Below are 24,024 nucleotides of genomic sequence, written 5' to 3'. Positions count from 1 at the left end.
GGTTCTACATCAGTAGATATGAAGTGACCTGAGATGCTGCATTTCTAAGAAGCCCCCAGTTAATGCTGCTGCTGCTGCAAGGTCAGGACAAGGGTGACCAGGCCAAGATTAGGCTGGGACTCCTCAGACCCTCCCACAAGATCCTGGGCATGAGAGCAAGGTGGGGAATGAGCTGGTGGAAAATAGATGAATGATCATTTCTCTTATATGTAATAAACCCAAAGACACTGCTTCATTCATAATGTGACTAGAGAAGTGTAAGGTTCAGTTTTTAGGCCTTAAAAGTAACCATTAATAGATTAAAATAGGTGGTATATCAGATGAAGTACTAGGGAAAGAGAACTGAAACACTGTCAATAAGGAAACAACGTTAAAAAAAAGACAAGGGAGATTGCAAAAAAAAAAAAGAAAACTAATGAGATGACAAAAGGAAAGCTAAATTATCTGTGATGATCACAAATAAATGGGAGAAATAATCACTAATCACAAGAAAAAAGCTTTGGTGTGGAAACTTCTTTGAGAGGTTGTTCCCACTGATCGTTCCCAACAATATGGTTCTGATGAGAGCTGCCAGTCACCGAGAAATGGTCAGAATCTGGCTCTCTTACCCAAACTTGCCTTCTTTCCCACTCCACCCTTCCAATATAGTTATATACAGTTTGGGATAAATCAATAATCAGTTGTTACACTATTGTGATGACATAAATACTGTTCACTGCAAATCACACAATTACTATGATTGCATTTCTTTCTTAGGCAACTTGTTTTTCTTAGCATTGAAAATTGCCTCTCATTTTGTTTGCTTGTTTCTTATATACTTACTATTTCTTTTCAAATATTTCAGGATCTAGCAAATGAATATTATTTTCCAGATGTTCAGAGCATCGGACAACTCATCAATTTTCTTTCTTTTCCTGGAGATACCCCTTGCACCCTCCCTCTTTCTGCTACTTCTCCTTACTCCTCTTTCATGTTTGACCTCTTTTTTTCCTTTGTTGTTTGTCCTATTTTCCTCATTTTTAAAGTGCACATCTTCCAGTAGTTTCTTGTAAGTACATGAAAGGTATATTTTTCAGGCCTTGCTTATCTGAAAATTCTACCATCACACTGTTTATTAGTTTGGCTCCACTGAAAATCATTTTCATCCAGAATTTTGAGGTCATGTCTCTGCTGCCTCCCAGGTTCTTACATTGCTTAGAAAATCTTGATGCCACTTGAGTTTCCAGCCATTTGCCTGTGGCTTGTTTCCCCTAGTCTCTGAAAGCTTTCTGGTTCTTCTCTTTATCGCTGGTAATATGAAATTTCATGTTGATATGCTTTGATATGGCTGTGTTTTCATTAATTGTCCTGGAAAATTTCAATTTAGAGACATATGTCTTCCAGCACTAGAAACTTTACATGCATTATTCCTTTAATAATGTTCTCCCTCTATTTTCTCTTACTTCTCTGTCTGTAATTCCTGCTACTAATATATTGCACCCTGTGGGCTGTTTCTCGAATTTCTTTATCCTTTTGCTCATATCATCCAACTCTGTCTTAGTTCTACTTCCTGGGAAATTTCCTTGACATTATCTTCCAAAAATATGATTGAATAATTTGTTAATTATCATAATTTTATTTTAATCTCATTGTTCTTTTAAAATAGTATTTTGTTCCCTTCTTTTATGAACACATTATGCTCATTCTCTTATCTCTCCATGAATATTTACTATAGATTTGTAGGATTTGGGTGTTTGTGTATTTGCTTTTTGCTTTCTGACTCATTATATCCTTCCTTCCCTCATTCAGTAACAATTACCTTCCTCTTTACTAGATTTTAAGACTTTCCCAATCCTGCATATAGATCAACAGGATAGTGTACTAGTGTACTAGTTGTGAGCATAGACTATGGAATCAGACTGCTCACCTTCTAATCCTGGCTGCACTGTTTAGTTGCCACGTGATCTGAGGCGAGTTGCTTTACTCCATGTTACACTGTTGCCTGTTCTATAAAATGGGGATAATATTATGCATTTATATTTTCTCTCTAATTTATTGTCAGCCAGTGGTTTCTGTATTTTATGTTTAGTATTTTTTAAAAGTCTCACCTTGTTTCCGTTCAACTTTATGGTTTATAAATTTTTAATTTTTTTATTGAAGTATAGTTGATTTGCAGTATTGTATTAGTTTCAGGTGTACAACATAATGATTCAATATTTTTATAGATTATACTCTATTTCAAGTTGTTATAAAAGATTGGCTATACTCCCTGTGCTGTACATTATATCCTTGTAGCTTATTTATTTTATACATAGTAGTTTGTACCTCTTAATCCAATACCTCTATCTCGCCCCTCCCCCTTCACTCTCCCCATTGGTAGCCACTAGTTTGTCCTCTATATCTGTGAGTCTGTTTCTGTTTTGTTACATTCATTCTTTTGTTTTATTTTTTAGATTCCACGTATAAGTAATAACATACAGTATGTCTTTTGCTGACTTATTTCACTAAGCATAATACCATCTATGTCCATTCATGTTGTTGCAAATGGCAGAATTTTATTCTTTTTATGGCTGAGTAATATTCCATTCTGTGTGTGTGTATATATATACTGTGTGTATATATATTGTATACACACATGTATATATATATCACATCTTCTTCAAGGCAGTTGGTTTATCTGTTTTCCTTAAGATTTTTGTTTGTTTTGCTTTTGTATCATTTTACATTAAAAGCATACTTTCACTTTTATTTTTATTGTTTCTCTTTTGGTAATCACAGCATGTAAAGCTATGACTTTGCTTCTGTGTGCAATTTTGAATTAATTCTATTTATTTTTATATGTATGTTTCTCCTTGTCACTATATTATAGTTTGTATTTATAGTTTTGATGATTCATTTGAACAAAATAATACATTAAAATTTACAAATATTTAGAGATTTTTTTTTCATGATCATTTTATTTATATTTATTGCTCTGTGGCAAAAGAATGTAGCTTCTCCTCTATTTACATTTTTTGGGGAATTTACTGAGGCTCTTATTAGGCTATAGGAATGCTCAGTTATTGTCATCATGGAGGCTGAAAAGAAAGTGAATCTTGTCTATGATATAGATCTTAATATATATTTATTCTATCATGTGCTTCAAATAATTTATATATTATTTTCTCTTTCACAATTTGTGAGGTCAAAGACAGAAAATTATGCTAAAGTTTTGCACTACAAAAGCAAGGAAACCACCATATGTCTTGGAAGCTTTCAGTGGGCTAGGCGCTTTCCTGGAATCATATTATTCAATCCAACTACTATAATCTTCATTTCACAGGTGACAAAACTGAGGCATGTAAAATTTAAGAAAAACATCCATGTCATACAGTTGCCAAATGGTAGAATCAAGATTTGAATCATATCTGGATCTCCTGAGCTTCTTCTCTTCTTTACAAAATTTAGGGCTGCATCTATCACTGCAAATGACTTTTTTAGGCACACATAGAATATTTACAAAAATTAACCATATCCTAGGCCATAAAACAAGTCTCAAAAAATATCAAAGCATGGAATTCATACAAAGTATATTGTGCAACTAAGATGCAATTTATGTTAGAAATCAATTTTTTAAAGCAATGACTAAAACATTCCCATATATTTTGAAATTGACATATACTTTTACATACCTCATGGGTCAAATAAGAAATTCTAATGAAATTATGAAGTATTTTAACTGCACAATAATGAAAATATCACATAAATTACATATTAAAAACTTACCAAATATATTACATAAAAATATTACAAAAAATTACATTAAAATATTTATCACATATGACATGTAAAGCAGTGTTTAGAGGAAAATATGTAGCCTTAAACATGGTATCAAAAAGAAAAAAAGGGAAAAATAGTAAATGAAGTATCCACCTCAATAAATGACAGGAAGAACAGTAAAAGAAAGTCAAAGGAAGAATAAATTATTAGTATAAAAGCAAAATAAAATAAAAATAGAAAACAACCATGCAAATGAGAGCATCAAAAACCAAATGTTGTTTGGTTTCTTGAAATGATTAATAAAATTGATAAACATTTGTAAAAGCTTATAAATAAAAAATGAAAGGCAAAAATAACCAATATCAGAAATGGAAAAGGAAATGTTATACAGACATTGATAGGATATCTTGATAGGATATTATAAACAACTTTATCCCTAAAACTTTGAAATTTCAATGAAATGGTCAAATTTTTGGAATATATAATGTACAAAATTGACACCAGAGAAATAGAAAATAAGTTAAGGTACAAACAGTAGTATAACAAGTGAAGAAATTAAGTTAGTAATTAAAATTCCTCATACAGAGATAACTCAAGGCTCACATAGCCTCACTGGTTAGACTTAGGGAAAAAATAATGTAAATCTTGCACAGATTTTCTCAGACAATGAAAATAGAGAATATAGACTGCAACTCATTTTATGGTGCAACATAAACTTGATACCAACAAGGACATTACAAGAAATTACAAGAAGGAATCTTCCAGGAAAATCTCATTCGTGAATATCAGTGAAAAATTTCTGAACAAAATTACTAGCAAACTGAATCCATTGATATATAAAAATGATAATTTCTCATGACAAAGTTTCTTTTATTTCAGGAAGATAAGATTGGCTTAACATTAGAAAAATCAGATAATGCCATTTACATTTGTGTATTAAGGGCTAAAAATCAGGTGATCATCTCAAATGATGGTAAAAAGCATTTGATAAAATTCAACACCCATTTCTATTTTTAAAACAAACTAAGGATAGAAGGGAGTTCTCTTAATATGATAAAAGGAATTTTTTTCAATCAGAGCAGGCTAGGTTACATTGAAAGAACAACCAATCTCCAAAATCAAAAGCTTAAAACAATAGTGACTTTAAAAAGTTCTGTTTCTCATATCTGCTACACACCTATTGCAGGTTAATGGGGGAGGTGGGGTGTTCTGTTAACTGTAGTTGCTTAGGGGCCAGAATGTATAATCCTACCATGGACATTATGACTAATATATCATAGAGTCTCTGGATTCTGTTATATTCTTTTGAAGAGTGTCAGTTCTAATTCTAATGGATAGTTAACCTGCTAAACACAAACTCTAAACTTTGTCTCCCTGTGGTGAACAGGAGGCTAAGTTCTTTCATCTTCAGTTCTTTCACCTTCCAGCCTCTGCTTATAATCTGGGCCTACTGAGATCTCTCTCATGTGTGTAATCCTTAGAGATCAGCTAAGGTAGAGTTTTCTTGCAGGTTTTTTGTTTACCTCATCTGTGGGTCTCTACCTTCCAGGATCCCCCCCTCTAATTTTTTACATACTCTGCCAGCCCAAAACTCTGTTCTCTGATACCTCAATTAAATATACCTTCTACCTCCTTCTGCCTCAGGACACACACCTTAGTTTTTGGAGGCAAAAAGTTTTCAACTCAAAATCTTACCTAGTACACTTCCATCTTGCAAGGACAGACTCCCAACCAGCTTCTGCCTACTTTCCATTCTTTGGCATGGCATTAAATATCTGGCTGCAAATTATGTTTCTGACTTAATATCTTACTCTTTCCCCTCATGCACCCAATGCTCTAGCCAAACTGATTGTGCTATAGAACTTGTCTTGCCCTTTTCTATCTTTGCTCTTCGGGGCATACCCATTCCCACACATCCTCAAATGCCTAAACGTTAAGGAAGCTTCAAAACCCACTTCCAATAGGAATTGTCCTGGAGAGCCTCTTCTGATTGCCCTCTCCCTCCCTACCCTCAACTCCAGTCCTCTCCCCACTCTGCCTTCCTATTCTCACAGAACTTTGAATTTTTCTCTCCTACGTCACTTAGAATATAATGTTAGAAAGTGATATGTCCCCACAGCATCTGATGTACTGGCTAATACACAGTAGATGCATCAAAATATTTGCATAATCTATTTAATCAGGTACATAGCTGCTATCCATACTGAAATTTGTATAGGTGTCATGATCGAAAGTGTGAAGTGGCCATTTAGGCTTGCCACTGTACTGCATATTATATAAAAACTACCTTGTAAGAATCTCTAATATGAAACAGCAAATAAAGCGTATAATGATATAATGCTTTCCACTTATTGGAGAAATTATTTAAGTAGTGAGAGTAATTGTTTATTCATCTACATTCTCTCGTGTGACTCTTTTTGTTTATGAGCAGTAACATACATTTGTGAGATGGTGTACTAGGAGGCAAGGTGACCTGGCTAAAGAATTACAAAAATATCACTGATCTACAAATAGGTCATAAAACAGTGGCCTCATTAGGAGAGCTCTAATGAGTTGAGGTCACCCAGCTATAAAGGACAAACATGCACAGACACAGCTGAAGCAATTTAAACAATACCATTTTCAAAAGCAAAATGGTATTTTTAAAGAATACGCAGTGGAAAAAAATATACCAAGTAAGAATAAAACATGCGAATCTGTATCACGATACAAAAATTGTTTTGAGAATTCTATTTAATTAGAAGGGAACAAGTCCAGTTGAACTGCATTATTCTTTACGATCTAATAATTGTACTTATATCACTTGAAATTTTCCAGGTAAGTTATTTTAAAAAGTTAAAAAAGTTAAAAAGTAATAATTTTTAATTTAAGAAGAAAATATACTATTTGTTCTAAAAATATGGAAAAAATTTGTGTATTACTTAGGATTATTTTGGTTACAAGATAGAAAAAGAAAACTAATTCAAAGCTTCATAAAGAATTAGGTTTGCTTAATAATTCACATAACTGAACAATCCAGGGTCTCATTTCGGGCTTGATTTAATCTGGTGGCTTGCCAGTGTCACTCTTGTTCTGTTTTATGCATGGTCATCTTAAAGCTGGCTCCCTTTTTGGCCTCAGAATGCTCCAATCCTGGAACTACGTGCTTACTAATTTATACCTGTAGAAAGGAACAAGTGCCATTGTCCTTTAATTCCCAGAAAAAATAAAAGTCAGAGGTGCACTGTGATTGTACCACATGTACCAGCTTAGAACTATCGCCAAGGGGGATGGAACACACTGACTCAATTAACCCAGATCATGTAACCTACCCATAGTACAGGTTAGTGGAAGTGAAAAGAGGTAGCTTCTCAAAACACAGTGAATTCTATAGCAAAGATATTTACTGCACACCAAACATCTATCGCCTCCTTAGCATTTCTCAGTTATGCAGTTATGCGGACCGTGGGACTAACTCTGCCGACGGGCTGTGAATGGAAGAAACGAGATGTGCGTTCCCTTCAAACCAAGCATTTCAGAGCCAGTGCACAGTCCTCTCTCCTCCTCACCCCCATGTTGACGTGAACTGGGTATCTACTATGAATGAGAAATGGTCCTTTTCTGTGTGAAGCCACTTAGATTTTAGGCTTAGTCTATTACTACAGCAAACTTTACCCCTGCTGACCAATTGATATTCCCAAATGAGAATTCATAGCTGTTGAGGTCAATGGAATCTGGAATCTTAAAGTTTGAAACATCCATTTTCTGAGGAAGCTTCAGTAGGTGGTGCTAAAGACCATGTTTCTCTGTCCTCTCAGGATTAGTGTGGCCACTGGAGAAGCCATGGAGCTGGTTTCTGGGTTCTAGTGCTTGCTCTACCATTTTCTATAAATTAGTCCATCTCCTTGAGTTTGGGAGATTAGTCCTCATCTCCAAAACAAGGGAATTAACACATACCCCAGATAGCTGTTGTGATCATTAAGGGAGGTCGTGTAGAGATGCCCAGGTCAGGTGATAAGCAGGTTCTTAATAAATGTCATGTTGAATATGAGCAGTCATAGCCAGGTGGGGCTGTAAAAACCTGATGGAGGCTGCTTTCTCCTTTCCTCTCTGTCCATTTCTCTCACACTTGATCTGTCAATTGCCTACTGCCTTTAATTCCCTAAAAAAGAAAGCCCTAATATAAAAACTGGTGTCCCTCTACATGATGTCCTATACATAAGTAATGTGTTAGTGGATGCAGGATGATAGCAATCTGAGGCAGAGACTAGACATTCTCAGAAGTATTTAAACAGTTACCCGGTCACTTGCCAGAGGAAAAATTCCTTCTGGACCTGTGAGGGTGAATAAAAATCAGGCCTATCCCTGTATGAATAGGGAAAAAGACTCAGAGTGATCCAAAATAAAAACAATGAGAATGGAGATTACAGCTGTCCATGCCAGAAAAACACAATAGAATAAAAGAGAGAAAGAGCTAACAATAGCATTATTGCATTTTCAAACTGAGTTCACCACATATTGGCTGTCCCTTTCCCATTCTCAAATAAAGAAGCAAATTCTATCACTCTTCCTGTATAGTGTGGTAATTCAGAACAAGGGCTGTGAAGTCAGACTATCTGGTCAAAATTCTAACTCTGCCACATACCAGCTATCAGACAAGTTAATCACTTTGGGACTCAATTTATAAAACTGAGGTGAGAATGGCACCCAACTTATGGTTAGTTTAGTGATTAAATGAGATAATACATTTCAAGCTCTTAGCAGAGGATGTAGTGGGTGATAAATTTTATCATCATTATCATCACCATCATCATCATTCTCTGTCTGGATTATGACAACAGATTTTGGACACCCAGGCTAAAATCTCCTATTGTTAACTTCCTCCTTCCACATGAGAGCTGAACTCTAGTCAAGGAATAACACTACTGCAGAGTGTTGCTTGCTTTTTCAGAAGATGCCAGGAAACCCAGCTTCATCAGGATGACTTGTTCCCCAAGAGCAAACCACTTAAGCTCAGGTCCCAACAGGTGTCTATTTTGCTCAAAGTCCACGCTAGAACCTGTGTTCACTGTGCAGCACTCAGCATTCCTCCTGAGCAGGCTCCAAGTCTGGCCCTGTTGTCCACCAGGATTTGGTGGGATGCTGGGAAGAAGTGGGGTCTAACCATATGAGCACAGGCCTTGGGCTCGTGCAAACCAGACCACAGCTGGTCATTAACTAGCTGTGTGGTTTTGGTAAATTAATTATTTCATCTTTCCCAGGGGGTTATAAAACCAACTGCCCAGGCATTATGTGAGGACTGACAGATCATACAGGTAGGAAGTTGAGCACAGTGCCAAATCAAGGTGGTAATAATAGTAAATTATTATTTTTACCTCCTTGGTGTACCTTCGTGGCCATGTCTTTACAGACTTCCCAACTTTGGGTCATCAAAAAATTGATAGATTTGGATTTTATAACTTTCATACAAGTTGCAATAAAAATGTTAGATGGAAACTGGACTAGGTCAAGTATGGACCACTGCAGTATTCCAGTAAGGACTCTGCAGGTCGATACCAAACCACCAAGGCATATTACTGAAATTCAGTTATTTACACAGTAAGGAAAAAAGAAAAAGCCCAACTCTTCAACCATGTCTGTATCTTGCCTACAAGAGAGTTCTTGCCAGATGCCTTGCAATATAGTCTGTTTGTGATCTCTTTTATGAGTAAACTTGTTAGAATGCATGAGGTAAGCCTGGCCTGACATTCCAAAAAGCTCACTCTGGCTCCTAGAAATCACGCTGTTGTCCTAGGAGCTCTCAAATCACTTGCTTAAATAATCAGTCCTAGAATTTTACCAGGTATTGATGTCAAGCTTAGCAGTGAGTAGTTTTTCAAATTCCTTCTTTGGGGAGGAAAGGGCAGCTCCTTTTTGGAAAGTGATGTATTTACCCATCTTCTATTTTGTAGCACAGCTCTCAACTTTCTTGTTTTGTGAAAAGCCTGTGTGTACTGTATCCTTCTTCATAGTCCACTGCTTCTGTTATCCTAAAGCTGGAGCAAACTTAGACACCTTTTCTCAACCATAGGAAAAAACATAACCGCAATTTTTAGAAGCAGTGCCTGCTTGTCACAGCACATTGTCACTTGGTTTTACTCTGAGAATGGCACCAAGGCTGCCTAACTGCTTCCTTTGCTCATCATTCCATCTGTCACCCAACTCCTTCAAGCTGAACTGAGCCAGTAGTGTAGGGACAGGGGAGCAGGGTGCTCCAAAGAGACAAATCCTCCTCTGCTTTCTGACAAAGCAGGGTACTGATAAGTTTACTCTCAGTTACTCTTAGAGGCTTCAGTACGTATGAGAGCAAAAACAGGCCCAACCTTGGTTGCAACAAGATTGAAGAAGAGTGTGTTGAATGACATTGTTCCTCAGGTTCCTTTATGTCTAGAAAGTTGTGAGTACTAAATAGATCATGCTACTGACTATAATGTTGAGACCATTTTGGTAACTGAATACTGTCATTTATTTAAGCAAATAATATTAACTGTGTATCTATCTTTAAAACTAAGTGTTTAATGGAAAGAAAGACCAAACACTGTCACTGAATACTAAGCTGCATTCTATGGTCCTAAAGTCAGAATATATTCTTGTCTATCAAAAAACAGAAAAAGTTAACCACTTGTAATAACAAACCTTTGATGGAAAAGTCTGAATTTTGCGTAAAGATAATTCCTTTCTGTATGAGGTGAGAGAAAAATGATGCTTTTTTAATATAACACTCATTGGAGAACAATGAATTGAAGAAAAATGGTAACAATTATGATAGGCTTACTCCATGTACATAATAGCTAAGCTAAGTCTCTGATACTTTAATTGAGAACTTAGGCCACGTCATATTTATTTGTATAGCAATTGAGTTCTGTTTTGGAAAGAGAATAATTTCTACAATTTTGAAACCTAAATTTGGTTTGAAAACATATTTTGAATTCATTATATTCAGAAAACTAAAAATGTGTATGGTTAGTGCCCCTTGACTAGCAAAATTTATATTCATTTCAGTCTAATTCGACTAACATGATACTGGGTGCAGCAGTCTCAATTATTAATTAAATATTGCAACATCAGAAAAAAATAATACTTAAAATACTTTAAGACATCTATAATAGGCAAATTCATAGAAACAGAATGTAGATTATAGGTTACCAAGGGCTCAAGGGGAAGTGAGTGGGGAGGGTTTTTTTTTTTAAAGAGGTATAGAGTTTCTGTTTTGTGTGATGGAAAATTTTGGAAATAGTGGTGATAATTGTACAATACAGTGAATGTAACTAATGCCACTGAACTGTACACTTAAAAATGGTTAACATTTTATGTTATATATATTTTACACAGTAAATTGAAAAATATATCATTTAAGATATCAAAATAAATAAAAACGATTCAGACACTAGTAAACCTAACAAAAGTATACAGAATCTACTTGAAAAATACTATAAAGCTTTTCCGAGGAGTTTAATAAAAAACAAGAACAGTTGAAGAGATACATGTTCCTAACTGGAAAGATGGCCATTTCCTCCAAGTTACTCTCTAAATTTATTGGAAATTTTATCAAAGTGCCAAGCATACTTTTTAACCTGACTAAATTATTCTAAATTTTCTCTCAAAATGTAAATAGTTAAGAATAATCAAGAAAATATTGAGAAAGAATAAGGAGACAGGGCCAGAATTCTGCTACATTAAAACATATAAATTATAATCATGAAGAATAATATTTTAGGGAAATATGGAAGGTACATTGATTTTTTTAAAAAAGCAGTGTAAAAAAAAAGGTATTTTTTAATAGAATAAAATCCAGTGTCTATATATGCCAGTGGATAAGATAGTGTTTATTGTATCTGAGCTTATAAATCTCCAGTATTTACTGTTTACATTCTATTTCAAAATGAGAGCAGAGTGAAAATACACTTTATAACCTTCTTCTTTACTCACCTGTATCTTATAAACATTTTCCTATTTTAAAAATATTTTCTATTATATGACTTTAATAGCTATAATTTTCCATTGTATAGGTATACCAGATTTTACTTAAATAAGCCAGTGTTTGGGGGAACATTTAGATGGTTTCTAATTATAAGTAATACTATTGATACATCCTATCCTATAACTCTTTCTGCACAGCTGCATACTTCCTTTGACTAAATGCCCAGAAGTAAAATTGCTGGGTCAAGTGTTGCATGCATGTTGCTATAGAACGATTGTGATGGTTTACAATATGGTACCTAGGAGAGTGCCTCTTTTCCCAGACCTGTTTCCATACTGAGTATTAAATTTTCAAAAACTTTTTGTTAATATGATATTCAAAATTATAGAGTAGTGTTTCATTTCATTTGATTATCAATGAAGTTGAAAACTCTACAATAGAAATTGTTCACTTGTATTTATTAATTTGTATATTGTCTATTTATATTATATGCCCATTTTTTAAATTAGCAGTTTCAATCTTTTGTGGTACTATTTGTGTATCAAGGATATTAACATGTATACCATATGTCAAAAATATTTTTTAGAATTTATTGTTTGCTTTTACGTTCTGTTTGGTGCATCCAATTTTAAAAGAAGTAGAAATATTTCCATCTATTCCTGATTCCACAGTAGTGAATCATAATCTAATAGTAGAAAATGTTCTCACTTTGCAAAAAATCATAGCAATAATGGAATTTATGCTTGAGAAAATCATACATGTAACTTACAACCATCTAAGATGAATGTTTTACTACTTTGACTTTAAATTATTTTTTCCTTATTCTTCAACAATTTCTATACATCTGGAAGCTCTATCTTGTTGATTATACTTGAAAGCAGTAAGCAATACAATAGAAATCTAATTTTCTGAATATAAAGGTTCCCCTGGTTGATCTATAATGTCAGTAGATTTCTCATGTTAGACCCTTTTCAAAACCTTAAATCTTGAGTTCAGAGTCCTCACTTAAATCTTGACAATTGCTTTCAGGCCCATCAACACAAGAATAAACACATTTCTTCTCTTTCAGCTATAGAATCATATTCTCTTTATATCTGTTAACATACTTTTTCAAAAGAAAAGAACTTTGTTTCAAAACAAAAAAAAACCTCTTTTTTATTTAGTTCTACTGGGACAGTAAGAACAAAAATACTTCCAACTTAATGGTATATCTTAATTCCCTAAGAATGAGGAACAAAAATAGAACTGAGGAACTGAAGTGGAAATGGGCAATATAAAAAAAATCCCTCTAAGATGAAGTTAAGGGGCTTTTCTAGTGCATACCATGGCTCTATTTCACAGCTACTGCAGAAGTTTTAGAGCCAGTCCCTGGTCATTTAGGATGCCTCAGGGTTCCATTTTAGATGTCATTAAGAGTAACAGTCGAAGCATTTTACTTGTCAGTCTTTGTCATTTCAATAACATTTTTCACAATCATGTTAATTCAGTCGGTGTTGCGATGAGATAAAATAATTATTTCTTAATAGCTATTATTACTATCCATGGTGAGCGAGATTATTAATTTATCCCCAGGCAATCAATTAGCCATATGTACAGGGATAAACCTAATCAACAAAAGTTCGATGTTATTATTACTCATATATATAAAAAGGTTTACTCCTTAATGTATTCTATATGGCAAGACTCTTCTCTAACATTGGTAGTAGATGAGCATATCTTAGCCTGTTTTATTGCAAGCTTTGGCATATATACTCTAAAAGAGGGCACTTGACAAGCCAGCATTCAGTAGGCGCTACAGCCACCAATATCTTTTCTGCAGTCACCAGATGGGCTCTATACATGCTCAGATAGCTATCTCTTCTAATACTTTCAATAGGTTCTCCTACTTGTGACTTAATAGTGTCAACAGAAAGGCTTTCTTGAAAAAAAAAAAACACACAAAATGGAATGAAATTATATACACTCAATTTTATTTATTTTAATATATAAAAAATTAAAACAACAAACTCATGTAATTCTGTTTCGTTGTCTAATCTTTCCTGACTAAGCAGTTTATAAAACATTTAGCTGGATGTGGCTGTGAGTCCTTTTTAAGAAGTGGGGTGGGATAGAGGGACGAATAGTAAGAAAAGACAGAAACCCAGGATTTTACACATCTGGTTCTGTTTGGCTGATAAGACAAGACAGGACCTAGGGATCTTTTAGCTTGGGGAAAAGTACTATGCCTCACTCTCCTTTTATGTACATCTACACATACTCACATCCTTCTTCCCACCATTTCTGAATGATCCCAAGGAAAACACATACACAATGATAAAAGCATTTGGAAGACTGCTTCTTTGCTGTCTTGGGCTTTGTTCTCACACTGCTAAGTAGAATTTTATCCCTATGAGCTGGAGTAGACCTTATAAAAGAAGTCCTTTATCCAAGAGGGGGCAATCTAGCATGCTGTTCCCTCTCCTTCATCCTAATAACATCTACTCGTCCCTTAGGTCCTTACCTGTGTCTGGGAGCCTTCCCTGCTTTGTACGCTGGGCTGAATGCCTTTTGGATTTGCTGTTTAAATACCATATCCTTCTTATGAAATCTCAACACACTTGTAGTATTTGTTCAATATCTTCTTCCATACTATATTGTAAGCCCCAAGGGGCTGAGTACTATAACTGTCTTGTTCACTTCTATATCTCCAATTCTTAAAACAATAACTGGTGCATAATGCATTCTCAATAAATATTTGGTGAACGAGGATTAAGTAAACTAATATATGTAAAGTGCTCAGTTTAATTCCTGGCAGATAGAGGTGCCCAATACATGTTAGCTACTAGTATATGAACCATCACACAGATCTGTGCAGTACCAAACCCTAAACATGTTGAGCTTCATTGGTAGATGTTTTGAAAGAATGTCCACTGCCCATAATACTCAGAATGATATTTCTGCAGGCTCCCAGTTCTCTTCTGTCAAACGAAGTTGCGTCAGTAAAGCAGGGATCAATAACCTCTGGCTTCCTAAAAAGACAAAACAATTTTAGCTTGGATAAGACCAGAAGAGAGGACCCCCACTACCACTACAAAACACTCTACCTGACCTTCTCCCTCTCCAACTTCCCGTGGTTCTCTGAAGCTCTGCTCTTGAGCATCTCATTGCTACAGCTTTTAGGCTAAATTACAGCATTCTATTTTTAGTTATTTCTCAGAATATATGGTATGGTCTGCAGTGTGTCTAAATGCTGTAATAATGAGCTTTCATGCAATCAAATTCCATAGTTATATTTAACTTGGTTCCTTGCGTTGAAGCTGAGGCTTCTCTATTCATTGTATTTGTGTTTGCTTTCAAACCAAACAGGAATGTAGTCTGAACTGGACCAGAAGTTGTGGGGTTGCCCTGAGGTGTTTTCATACCTCAATCCCCATTTTTTTGCTGGAGGGGATGAAGCTGACCACACTTTAGTTTTAAACACTTCCTAGTGATTCCAAAGAGAATAGCTGTGAAACCACTAAATGATACCTTATATTCTTGTATTTTCAATTGAGAATTTAGTTTGGTTCACACTTACCTTAAGTGTCACCCTTGTGCCTGGCTAGTTTGTACTTTATTCTGTAGGAAATGGTGTGGGGGAGACTCTGAACTCTCTGAGCAGGTAGAGAAATTATCAAATACGTTCTAAGAAGGTGAATCCAGCAGCAGTGTGAAAAGACAGGTTGAGGGAGTGGAGAAAGACAGAAAGAAGGCAGGTGGGTTAGGAAGGTATGGCAGTTCTCCAGTAGAGGAGTTCTAAGGGCCAGAATCAGAGGATAGATGGAGAGGATGGAGCCCCAAGACCAGAGGAGAGGTGGTGAGGATGGAGTCCCAGGACCAGGGGAGAGGTGGTGAGGTTGGAGACCCAGGACCAGAGGAGAGGTGGTGAGGATGGAGACCCAGGACCAGAGGAGAGGTGGTGAGGATGGAGACCCAGGACCAGGGGAGAGGTGGTGAGGGTGGAGCCCTGGGACTAGAAGGGTAGAGGTGAGGATGGGAGGAGGGCACAAATTCAAGAGCTACTTCAAAAACAGAATAAGATGACTTCGCAACATGAAGAATGCAAGGGATGAGAAACAGATTTTGACCCTGGATACCTGGGAACCTGGTTGTATCAATACTAAATATGGGGTAAATAGGTAAAAGGTAAAGTTTATGGGGGAAACTTATCTTTGGAACAAACTGAATTTGAGGTGATCGCAAGACGCAGGCTGCTGGAAATGTGAGCTGGAGTTCAAGAACAATGTTAGGACTGCCTCACAAGTACAGTGACCATGGTGTCATTCCTTTGGATGGACTGGTTCCTTTTGTCGCTCCGTAAATGGCACATGCTTTAAAGTCATAGTCAAGTTTTTCTTTAGAAGGTAGAATATTACAAATAAGAGCCTCTGACTTTGTCCTGAAGTAGTCTCAGGCATTGCAATTTATCAGTCACCACCTTTGACCTTCTATAATAGATGCTTCATATGGCTTTTCTATTTAAATCATAGAAATTTTGGCCATTTTAGAAAGTAAATAATAGGTTCCCATGGTTAAGGACCAAGAAAGTGTGGGGGAGTTGGCTGTGTTTATACAGCCAGTTATCCGTGTCCTTGTCCCTGGGCCGCTGCATCCCCACTGGAGCAGGTTTCCAGACCCTGCACTTGGGGGACACCAGGTAACTTACTGTCTCCTGTTCTATCTCTGCAGTACAGCTTGTTACTGTGCATTCAGAATTGTTCTTTAAAAACATTTTGCATGCCTTTGGTATCTTAGTTATATAAAGTTAATTCCTTCTAAAGTTCTGAACGTTAAAAATGTTTGCTTTTCTTCCCTACTTTCTTGAGAGTCTAATTATAGTCACTTTATGGTCACTTCTACCAACAATGTTCTCGATGTTTATAACCAGTCTATAGTTTCTACTCATACACAGCATAACCAGTCTCTTCTTCCCCAAAAAATGTTTTTTCATGGCAACAGTTTTAAGCATAGCATGGATTGCTAACTGAAAGGGATCGTTGCATAAAAAGTTATGTGTTGGGCTTCCCTGGTGGCGCAGTGGTTGAGAGTCCGCCTGCCGATGCAAGGGACACGGGTTCGTGCCCCGGTCCGGGAGGATCCCACATGCCGCGGAGCGGCTGGGCCCGTGAGCCATGGCCGCTGAGACTGCGCGTCCGGAGCCTGTGCTCCGCAATGGGAGAGGCCACAACAGTGAGAGGCCCACGTAGCGCAAAAAAAAAAAAAAAAAAAAAAAAAGTTATGTGTTGTCAGCCTCCACGGGGTCCTTTAGCAACACGAACTGATCTTTTACCTTTCATGCTACTTGTCCATCACCAGCCTCTTAGGATTGATGAGGAATCAGTGCAAGTCGGGAGAACAAATAATACACAAACACAATGCTGTTTATAGCGTTAACAGTGCTATAAGCCAGGCTCATATATATTCAAAGCTGCAATAAGCCAGGCTCATCCCATTGGTGATCCCCAGTAGAGTACAGTTTAATTAAGTGGTCTATGAGACGACTTCCCTTAACATTGTAGAAATGAATGCTTTCTATTTTTGGCTTGTTCCTTTTCCTACTGTATAGATGCCTTGAACCTCCGAAACCGACAGGTCATCTGCGTCACTCTCAAAGTCCTACAGCATCTGGTTGTGTCTGCTGAGATGGTGGGTGAAGCTTTGGTGCCCTATTACCGTCAAATCCTCCCCATCCTCAACATCTTTAAGAATATGAATGGTGAGCTAATATCCCAGAAGTCAAAATGTCTTTTAAGCACTAAGAAAGGGAGTGGTTTGAGGTAGAGTTAATTAGCAACATGCTTAGGATTTATTATTGCATATAAAGCAAGATCCATTCGGAGATCTAAACAGCATAACTCCTACCTCTTCTCCTGCCACTCCCTAGGGAAAGAGTAAAATTAACAATTTCATTTATTTATTACTCCTCACATGTACAGCTTACTTACTCGGTACAGAAGCACTGAAACAGTTCTATAATCTTCCCATAATTAAATTGTAAAGTTTTTTTTAAACGGTCTTCTGAATACATTAGTAGGTTTTGAGTTTGTCCTTTCTCTTGGCGGTAATTCTACCTTTAGGTATTTCCTGTTAAAATTACAGTCAGTTTTTATAATTAATTTAAGAGGAATTTTTAAAGCAATATTATTAAAATCTGGTACAGGCGATTTGGAGAGTTTTAATATAAGTTCTATTTCTATTTAAAAAAAGAAAAATAGATGATTCGTAGTTACTTAGCTGATGGTGCGTGCTGATTAAATATGTATGTGCTGATGTATTTGTTTTTTAAAGTAGTATTCTATAAGGTTTGGAAAGCACTGATGCACTGAAGTGAATCTGTTTCACCCAAGGGTATTAGCAAGTTGTGGTGACCTCCTGGCAGGCAGTGGATGTACCTCTGTTCATTGACACTGTGATTTTCCTTTTGTACCTCTTGAAACGATGTGAATCTAATTTTCTTTTATGTTGCTAACTTTGAAGTTCCGTACTTCTTATATGCACGGTGTAAGCCAACATTTGAAGTTAATTTCTGACAGCCATGTAAGTAAGTTAGTAATTTAGTGGAACAGTGCATGAAACTTTTGCAACATGATCTGCTTATTGTACAGACAAGAAAAAATCAAACTAAAAACTGAACATATGACAGCTTCAATCACAAAGAAGTCCTGTTTCTGGAATCATTATTTTTCATATATTTCCTAAATTGCTATTAAAAGTCTCCCTAATCAGGCAGACTATTCAGGAAATCATGGGATCATCAGAGTCTTTAGCTGTCTTTCAGGAGTAGGGCCTCCCTATATGTTTAATATTAAACATTTTTAGTAAAAAGGACTTCAACTGGGGTTATGGGAGCTTAAGAATGCTCATAATGGAATGAATTGGTATCCATTCAAAAATATCTAAACACTACAGAGTTAATGTGGTCATTTAGATGAGATGGTCACTCTTTCAGGAAAGTAAAAACTGGGTGTTAGTAATTCAGTCTTTTACAATCTAAACTGAAAGTTTTAGTAACAGCATTTCTACTTTGTGGAAAATACTTGCTTAAATATTCTTGATTCATAATTCATATTTTTACTGCATAGCGGCATCAAATAAGAGATAGATATAAAGACAGGAATGCTAGAGATAAAGACAGAAATGGAAGAATCAGGGAACACTCACCCCCAGAAGTCTCAGTTATAGTTAACACTTTTGAAGTGTGTGATTCACAAATGTTTCCTCAATAGTCCTCACAGAAACCTATGATGTACGTCCTATTACTATTTCCATTTTTTAGCTGCAAAAGTTGCCTCTCTGTAACTCTTCCCCTCCATAAACATTTGCTTCTGTACTTGCCTCTCATGGAAGATGAGTGCCAGCATCCCCCTCCCTTGCTTGAGTAGGAGTAGGGGGACGCCACGGGCGTTAATGCTCTCCTTGTCCTACAATAGGATCCGGAATTTAAATCTAAGCAACATTTTGTATCTTTGTATAAAATAAGAAAAACAGTGATATTCAAAAGATGATTAGAATCTCCCTCATCCTCAAGGAACCCTGTAAAGAAGAATAAGCACAGCTGCCACTAAGACAGATAAATCTCTTGGGAGCTCTAGACTATTAAACAAAAACAATTGGTTTCTACATATTCCTCATTATACTACTTATTTAATTCTTTAACTTAAAAATGTTCCTGTGCTTCGCAAAAGCAGTGACTGAGTTTAGGAATACATCCCCTGTTTATTTACTGTTTATATCATGGCCTTAATTGGTCCCACACCTAGCTGATTATTTTGGAACATTTCTAACATTTCCTAACATTTCCAGGAATTCTACATTCAACTATTTTTCTGGTTAATATCTTTCTGACATTTGAGCGGAAAAACTATTAGCTTCAGCTTCATTTTCTACTTATCTTAGAAACCTGTCAGTACAATGCCAGAATGCAGTTTGCTGTATTTCTAGAGGGTCATCTTACAAAATTGGAGCATTCTAGCTCTAAAACTTAAAACTATTCTTCAAAGTGGCTGTTACCACAGATCCAGTTCTACCAGTAGAAGCTTATCACAGGATTTCCAAATACAATACTATTTTCAGTCTAAAAATAATTTAGCTTTAATAGTATTTTAATAAACCTTGCTTTATGATTATACTTTATTCATATTCACAGAACCATATATACATTTTTATTTAAGCAGGTGTCTTTAGTAACATGTATTTAGTTACAATTAAAAATAAATTAGAAATGTACAGCATGTAGCATTAGAAAAAATATTTCATCCTTAATTTCAATGTATCTGAGAACAATTTCATATTCTGTTTCCTTTTTCCCTACCTTCATGTAATCAATGTCTTGTTAAATTCATATTCAAAGATATATTTTTCCAGTCCCACAACAAAATATTTTTGAGAGTAAGACCCAATATAAATGACCAAAAGAATGAAAGAGAGAATATTCCTTCAAATATAATGACCTTATCCTTCCGTTAATGTTCCCTCGAAGCACAAGCTTGAGCATAATTTTGCTGCCTGCTCCTTTTTGCAATTTCTGTCCTATTTTAATGTCAGCTGGACTTTCTCTGAAATGATCAGAGGGGCTGAGTAGCTAGCGAATGCACAGCCATGTCAGCAGTCTTCCCAGGGGACCAGTGGGAAATAGGTAGACCGGGGGGAGCACATGACACTGGTAGCACCAACCGGTGTCCCCATCCACACTTCTACAGGTAATGAAACTTACTGCCAGCCCCACAAGATCAGTCCTGGTCTAGGAGAAAGAGTGGCTTTGTATTTCTATTTATAAATAACATACTTTCACAGGTTTTAATTAGGCTATAGTTAAAACAACAACAGACAAATCAGTGAATTGCAATGTGGAATAAAGAGTAATATTTGGGAGCAGAAGAGATGTGACCTTAGGCAAATCATGTGACTTCTCTGAACTTAAATTTCTTCATCTGCACAAAATATTTATAGTAACGTCTTTTTCATAACGTTGGCAAAACAATTTGAGATAATGTACACCCCTTCATGTGGGGCCTGGCCTTGACCGAATATTAAATGAGATAGTCATTATTATCATACAACATTATATACACATACAATGTTATTCCTGTATGATATTATATACAAATATAGCAATACTGTATAAATTAGTATATAGCAGCTTGAAGAGGTGATTTAATGTATTGTATCCCCTGGTCACTTCTGTGAGCCTGTGAGTGAGGCATGACCTCCTGATTTCCCCAGCGGCTGCAGTCCCTTTGCTTCGAAGGACTCACCTTGCCTCTGACTACCAAATGCCAGGTGGGTGGCCAGATAAATTAAGGACAATGGGATTCATTCAAGGATAACTGGTTTTCAAATCCATCCCTTCCTGGCAAGCTGAAACGTGTGAGTGCGGTTTGGGGGAAGGTCATTATCTTAAGAAGAGAAGCTGAGTGTGACAAACCAGGATCAGGGCCCTCTTTGGAAGATCCAAGCTAGTATCTAAGCTTGAACTTGTTTCCTTTCATTCTAAACAGTGAAGTCTGGATATCTAAGACATGCTGTCTTTCCAGTGACTGCTGTGGGGTGAAAGAGAAAGAAGAGTTTCTATAACAACAATTTCTTCTATCCTGTGTTCTTTCACAAATGTTATTAAAGTTTACAGAAAATTAAGACAATAGGAATGCTCAATTTATAGCTTTCAGAGATGAAACTACAAAATTAATGATGCAGTGTATTGCATTTGAGAAGCTTGAGCCAATAAATGGCATTAAAACATTTACAGCTAAAATATGGGGCTCTGCCAGCAGATTAAGGCTATCCAACAACCGTGTGTTTTGGAGGCAATCCTTATTTTGGTACTTTTGTTTCTAATTGCACCAGCAGTCCTAAAACAACCTCTAAGGGATATAGTTCAGAGACTCCAGGTATCAGCAGCTCTAAGAGTACATTAACTTTATGTCACAGAATATGCAAAGTAAATGTAATAATGAAATAACATGTTCCCAAGTGTGTGAAATCAAATAGTCTTTGATTTATCTAGGATACTCTAAGATGTATGCCATAGACTAATAGAAGTCCATGAAAAGAGATTTAAAATTTCCAATTCAAATTCAGACACATTAAATAACACAGGAAATGAGAATGCATTAAATTTGCAAAACACTTTGGAAAGTTTGTACCAGGTCTTTCGTCCTGAAATTTAAGTAGTTTCTAAAAAATAGAACCAACTGTTTTCTACTGATAGTCTTTTAAAACAACTTCTAGGGAGAGCCTAAGAATTCTCAGTCAACCTGTTTCAGACCCTCTTTAGATATTTTTTTGAGTTCTGTGGTACCTATTTTCATGGTCCTTTAAACTGCTGATGAGCTTTTAAGAGCTGATTATTCACCAAAAATGTCTTTAGTTCTTATGTCTTATAATTGACTTGTATAAAGTTTATTTCACAGAGCTTTTAATTTAATTTTGAATTAAGGTTTATTCCCCCATGGAATGCTATACAATTTTTAGTGTGATTTAGAAATTTGCTTCAAAGCTCCTTTGGAATCATTAGGCTTATTAGATTTGAAAGTCTTTGAAAGTCCTAAGTTTATTGAGGAAAGTATTAGAATACTACTCCAGCATTCCTGAAAGTTAGATTTGGAATGATCATGTATCTATCTAATCTCTTCTGAACTCTTCTTCCACTCTAGTTGGTCTGAAAAGAATCCTAGGATCCTAACCAAGCTGGCAGATCCATGTAGGTGCCCTTTGATCTGCACCTCTCTCCACATTTACTAAATATCAGCCTATTGGTATCATAGTCCAGATGTGTTGGGATTTCTTTTTTCTGTGAGGAGTGTAGCACACTGAGAAGAATTAGGTGCTTAATATGTGTTTGTGTGGAATTTATTCACTATCCCAGTCTGCATGACCAACACTTATTTATTCAGTCTTGTCCTAAAGAGCCTCACTATTTCATGAGGTAGCCCGTCCTACATCCAAAGAGAAAATCACTTCCTACAGTGAATGAAATATACGCCAAATATTTCTATCTGGCTTCTCTCTAGTCTAAACCACACAGAATAATATCTAGTCCCTTTTCCAAATAACAGGACCCCCAAAAATGATATAAAGCTTTCCTACCCCTTCAGTCTTCACTTCTCCAAGTTCAATGTCCCTTCTTCCAAGCATTCTTTATAAGCAGAGGTTTCAGAGCCTTGAAAATCTTAGGGAATGGAGATGGTAGACCATGTACCTGTAAACATTGATGGCTCTGCAGTAATCCAAGAGAGCAGCCCCAAGGGACAGATGGTCCTGGGAAAAGCCAAGGCTTCTGTGACCTCATTTGATGCACCTTATATGTGGTCAGCCCATAAAATGACCATCTTGCTACTGTGAAATCTTACCATTATGTTGGGGTCAGGTGCCTACTTTAAATTGCCTCTATCCGCTCTTCTCTGTAGACCCTCATGATTGCATCTACCCAGAGGAAAAGTTATTCTCAGAGTTGTCTATCTATATCTAGAAACACATGACCTGGTAGGATGATGACCAAGGGAATCAGAATCTAGTTCTGAAGGCTGTTTATTAGTTTCCTAGGGCCACTGTAATAAATTACCACAAACTGGGCAGCTTAAACAACAGAAATGTACTGTCTCACAGTTCTGAAGGCCAGAAGTCCAAAACCAAGTTGTCAGCAGGGCCGTGCTCTCCAGTCTTTAAGGAAGAATCCGTTCTCCACCTTTCTCCCAGCTTCTGGTGGGTCCAGCGCTCCTTGGCTTGTAGGTGCGTCACTTCACTGGCTGCCTCCATCTCCACATGACATTCTCCCCTGTGTGTCTGTCTTTGTGTCTCTTCTCTTCTATTAAGATACTTGTCCTTGTCGGGTTTGGATTAGGTGCCCGCCCTACTCCAGCACGACCTCATCTTAACTTTACTAATTACATCGGCAATGACCCCATTTCCAAGTAAGGCACGTTTGGAGGCTCCAGAAAGGGCTTCAATTTGCGGGGGGGGGATGCTATTCAACTTGGGACAGACCATGTAACTCTCTCCCAGGGCTTGTGGAGGTGCGGCCCCATACTTGAGGAGTAAAGTTGGAGGTTTCGCGTGCCATCCATTCCCTCACATCTCCATCACTGAACAAGGACTGGCTGCACAAAACCTGATGAGAACTCCCCCTTTTAATAACAAGGAAAAATTCTCTTCCTTTTCCCTTCATCAGGAAGGGGGTGTTCAGTTAAGAAAGGAAAGGGATCTAGGTAAGTTTGGAGTAGAGGGGATAGCAGGAGATTTTTTTTTCCTTCGGTAATGTTGCAAACTGACAAAGGTGAGCGAATGCTTTCACGGCTCTGGGCGCTGCCCAGGATATCCCAGACTCCCAGGGG

The 24,024-nt window shown here is 36.6% G+C and overlaps 1 protein-coding gene across 1 annotated transcript in view; it reads left to right on the top strand.

Moving 5' to 3' along the window:
- The window catches only part of PACRG (parkin coregulated), a 514,480-nt gene that overhangs the window by 285,351 nt on the left and 205,105 nt on the right, over positions 1 to 24,024 (top strand). Inside the window, exon 4 of the mRNA XM_027081866.1 lies at positions 17,262 to 17,411. Coding sequence (XP_026937667.1) covers positions 17,262 to 17,411 — 150 coding nt within the window. The remainder of the gene's footprint in view (positions 1 to 17,261; positions 17,412 to 24,024) is intronic.

This window comes from Aethalodelphis obliquidens, unplaced genomic scaffold (assembly GCF_003676395.1).
Source record: "Aethalodelphis obliquidens isolate GAN/ISIS:26980383/991018 unplaced genomic scaffold, ASM367639v1 scaffold3, whole genome shotgun sequence".
Classification (NCBI taxonomy): Eukaryota; Metazoa; Chordata; class Mammalia; order Artiodactyla; family Delphinidae; genus Aethalodelphis; species Aethalodelphis obliquidens.
The sequence above is the reverse complement of the archived record's forward strand: the minus strand, read 5'-3'. Positions and strand labels throughout refer to the sequence as shown.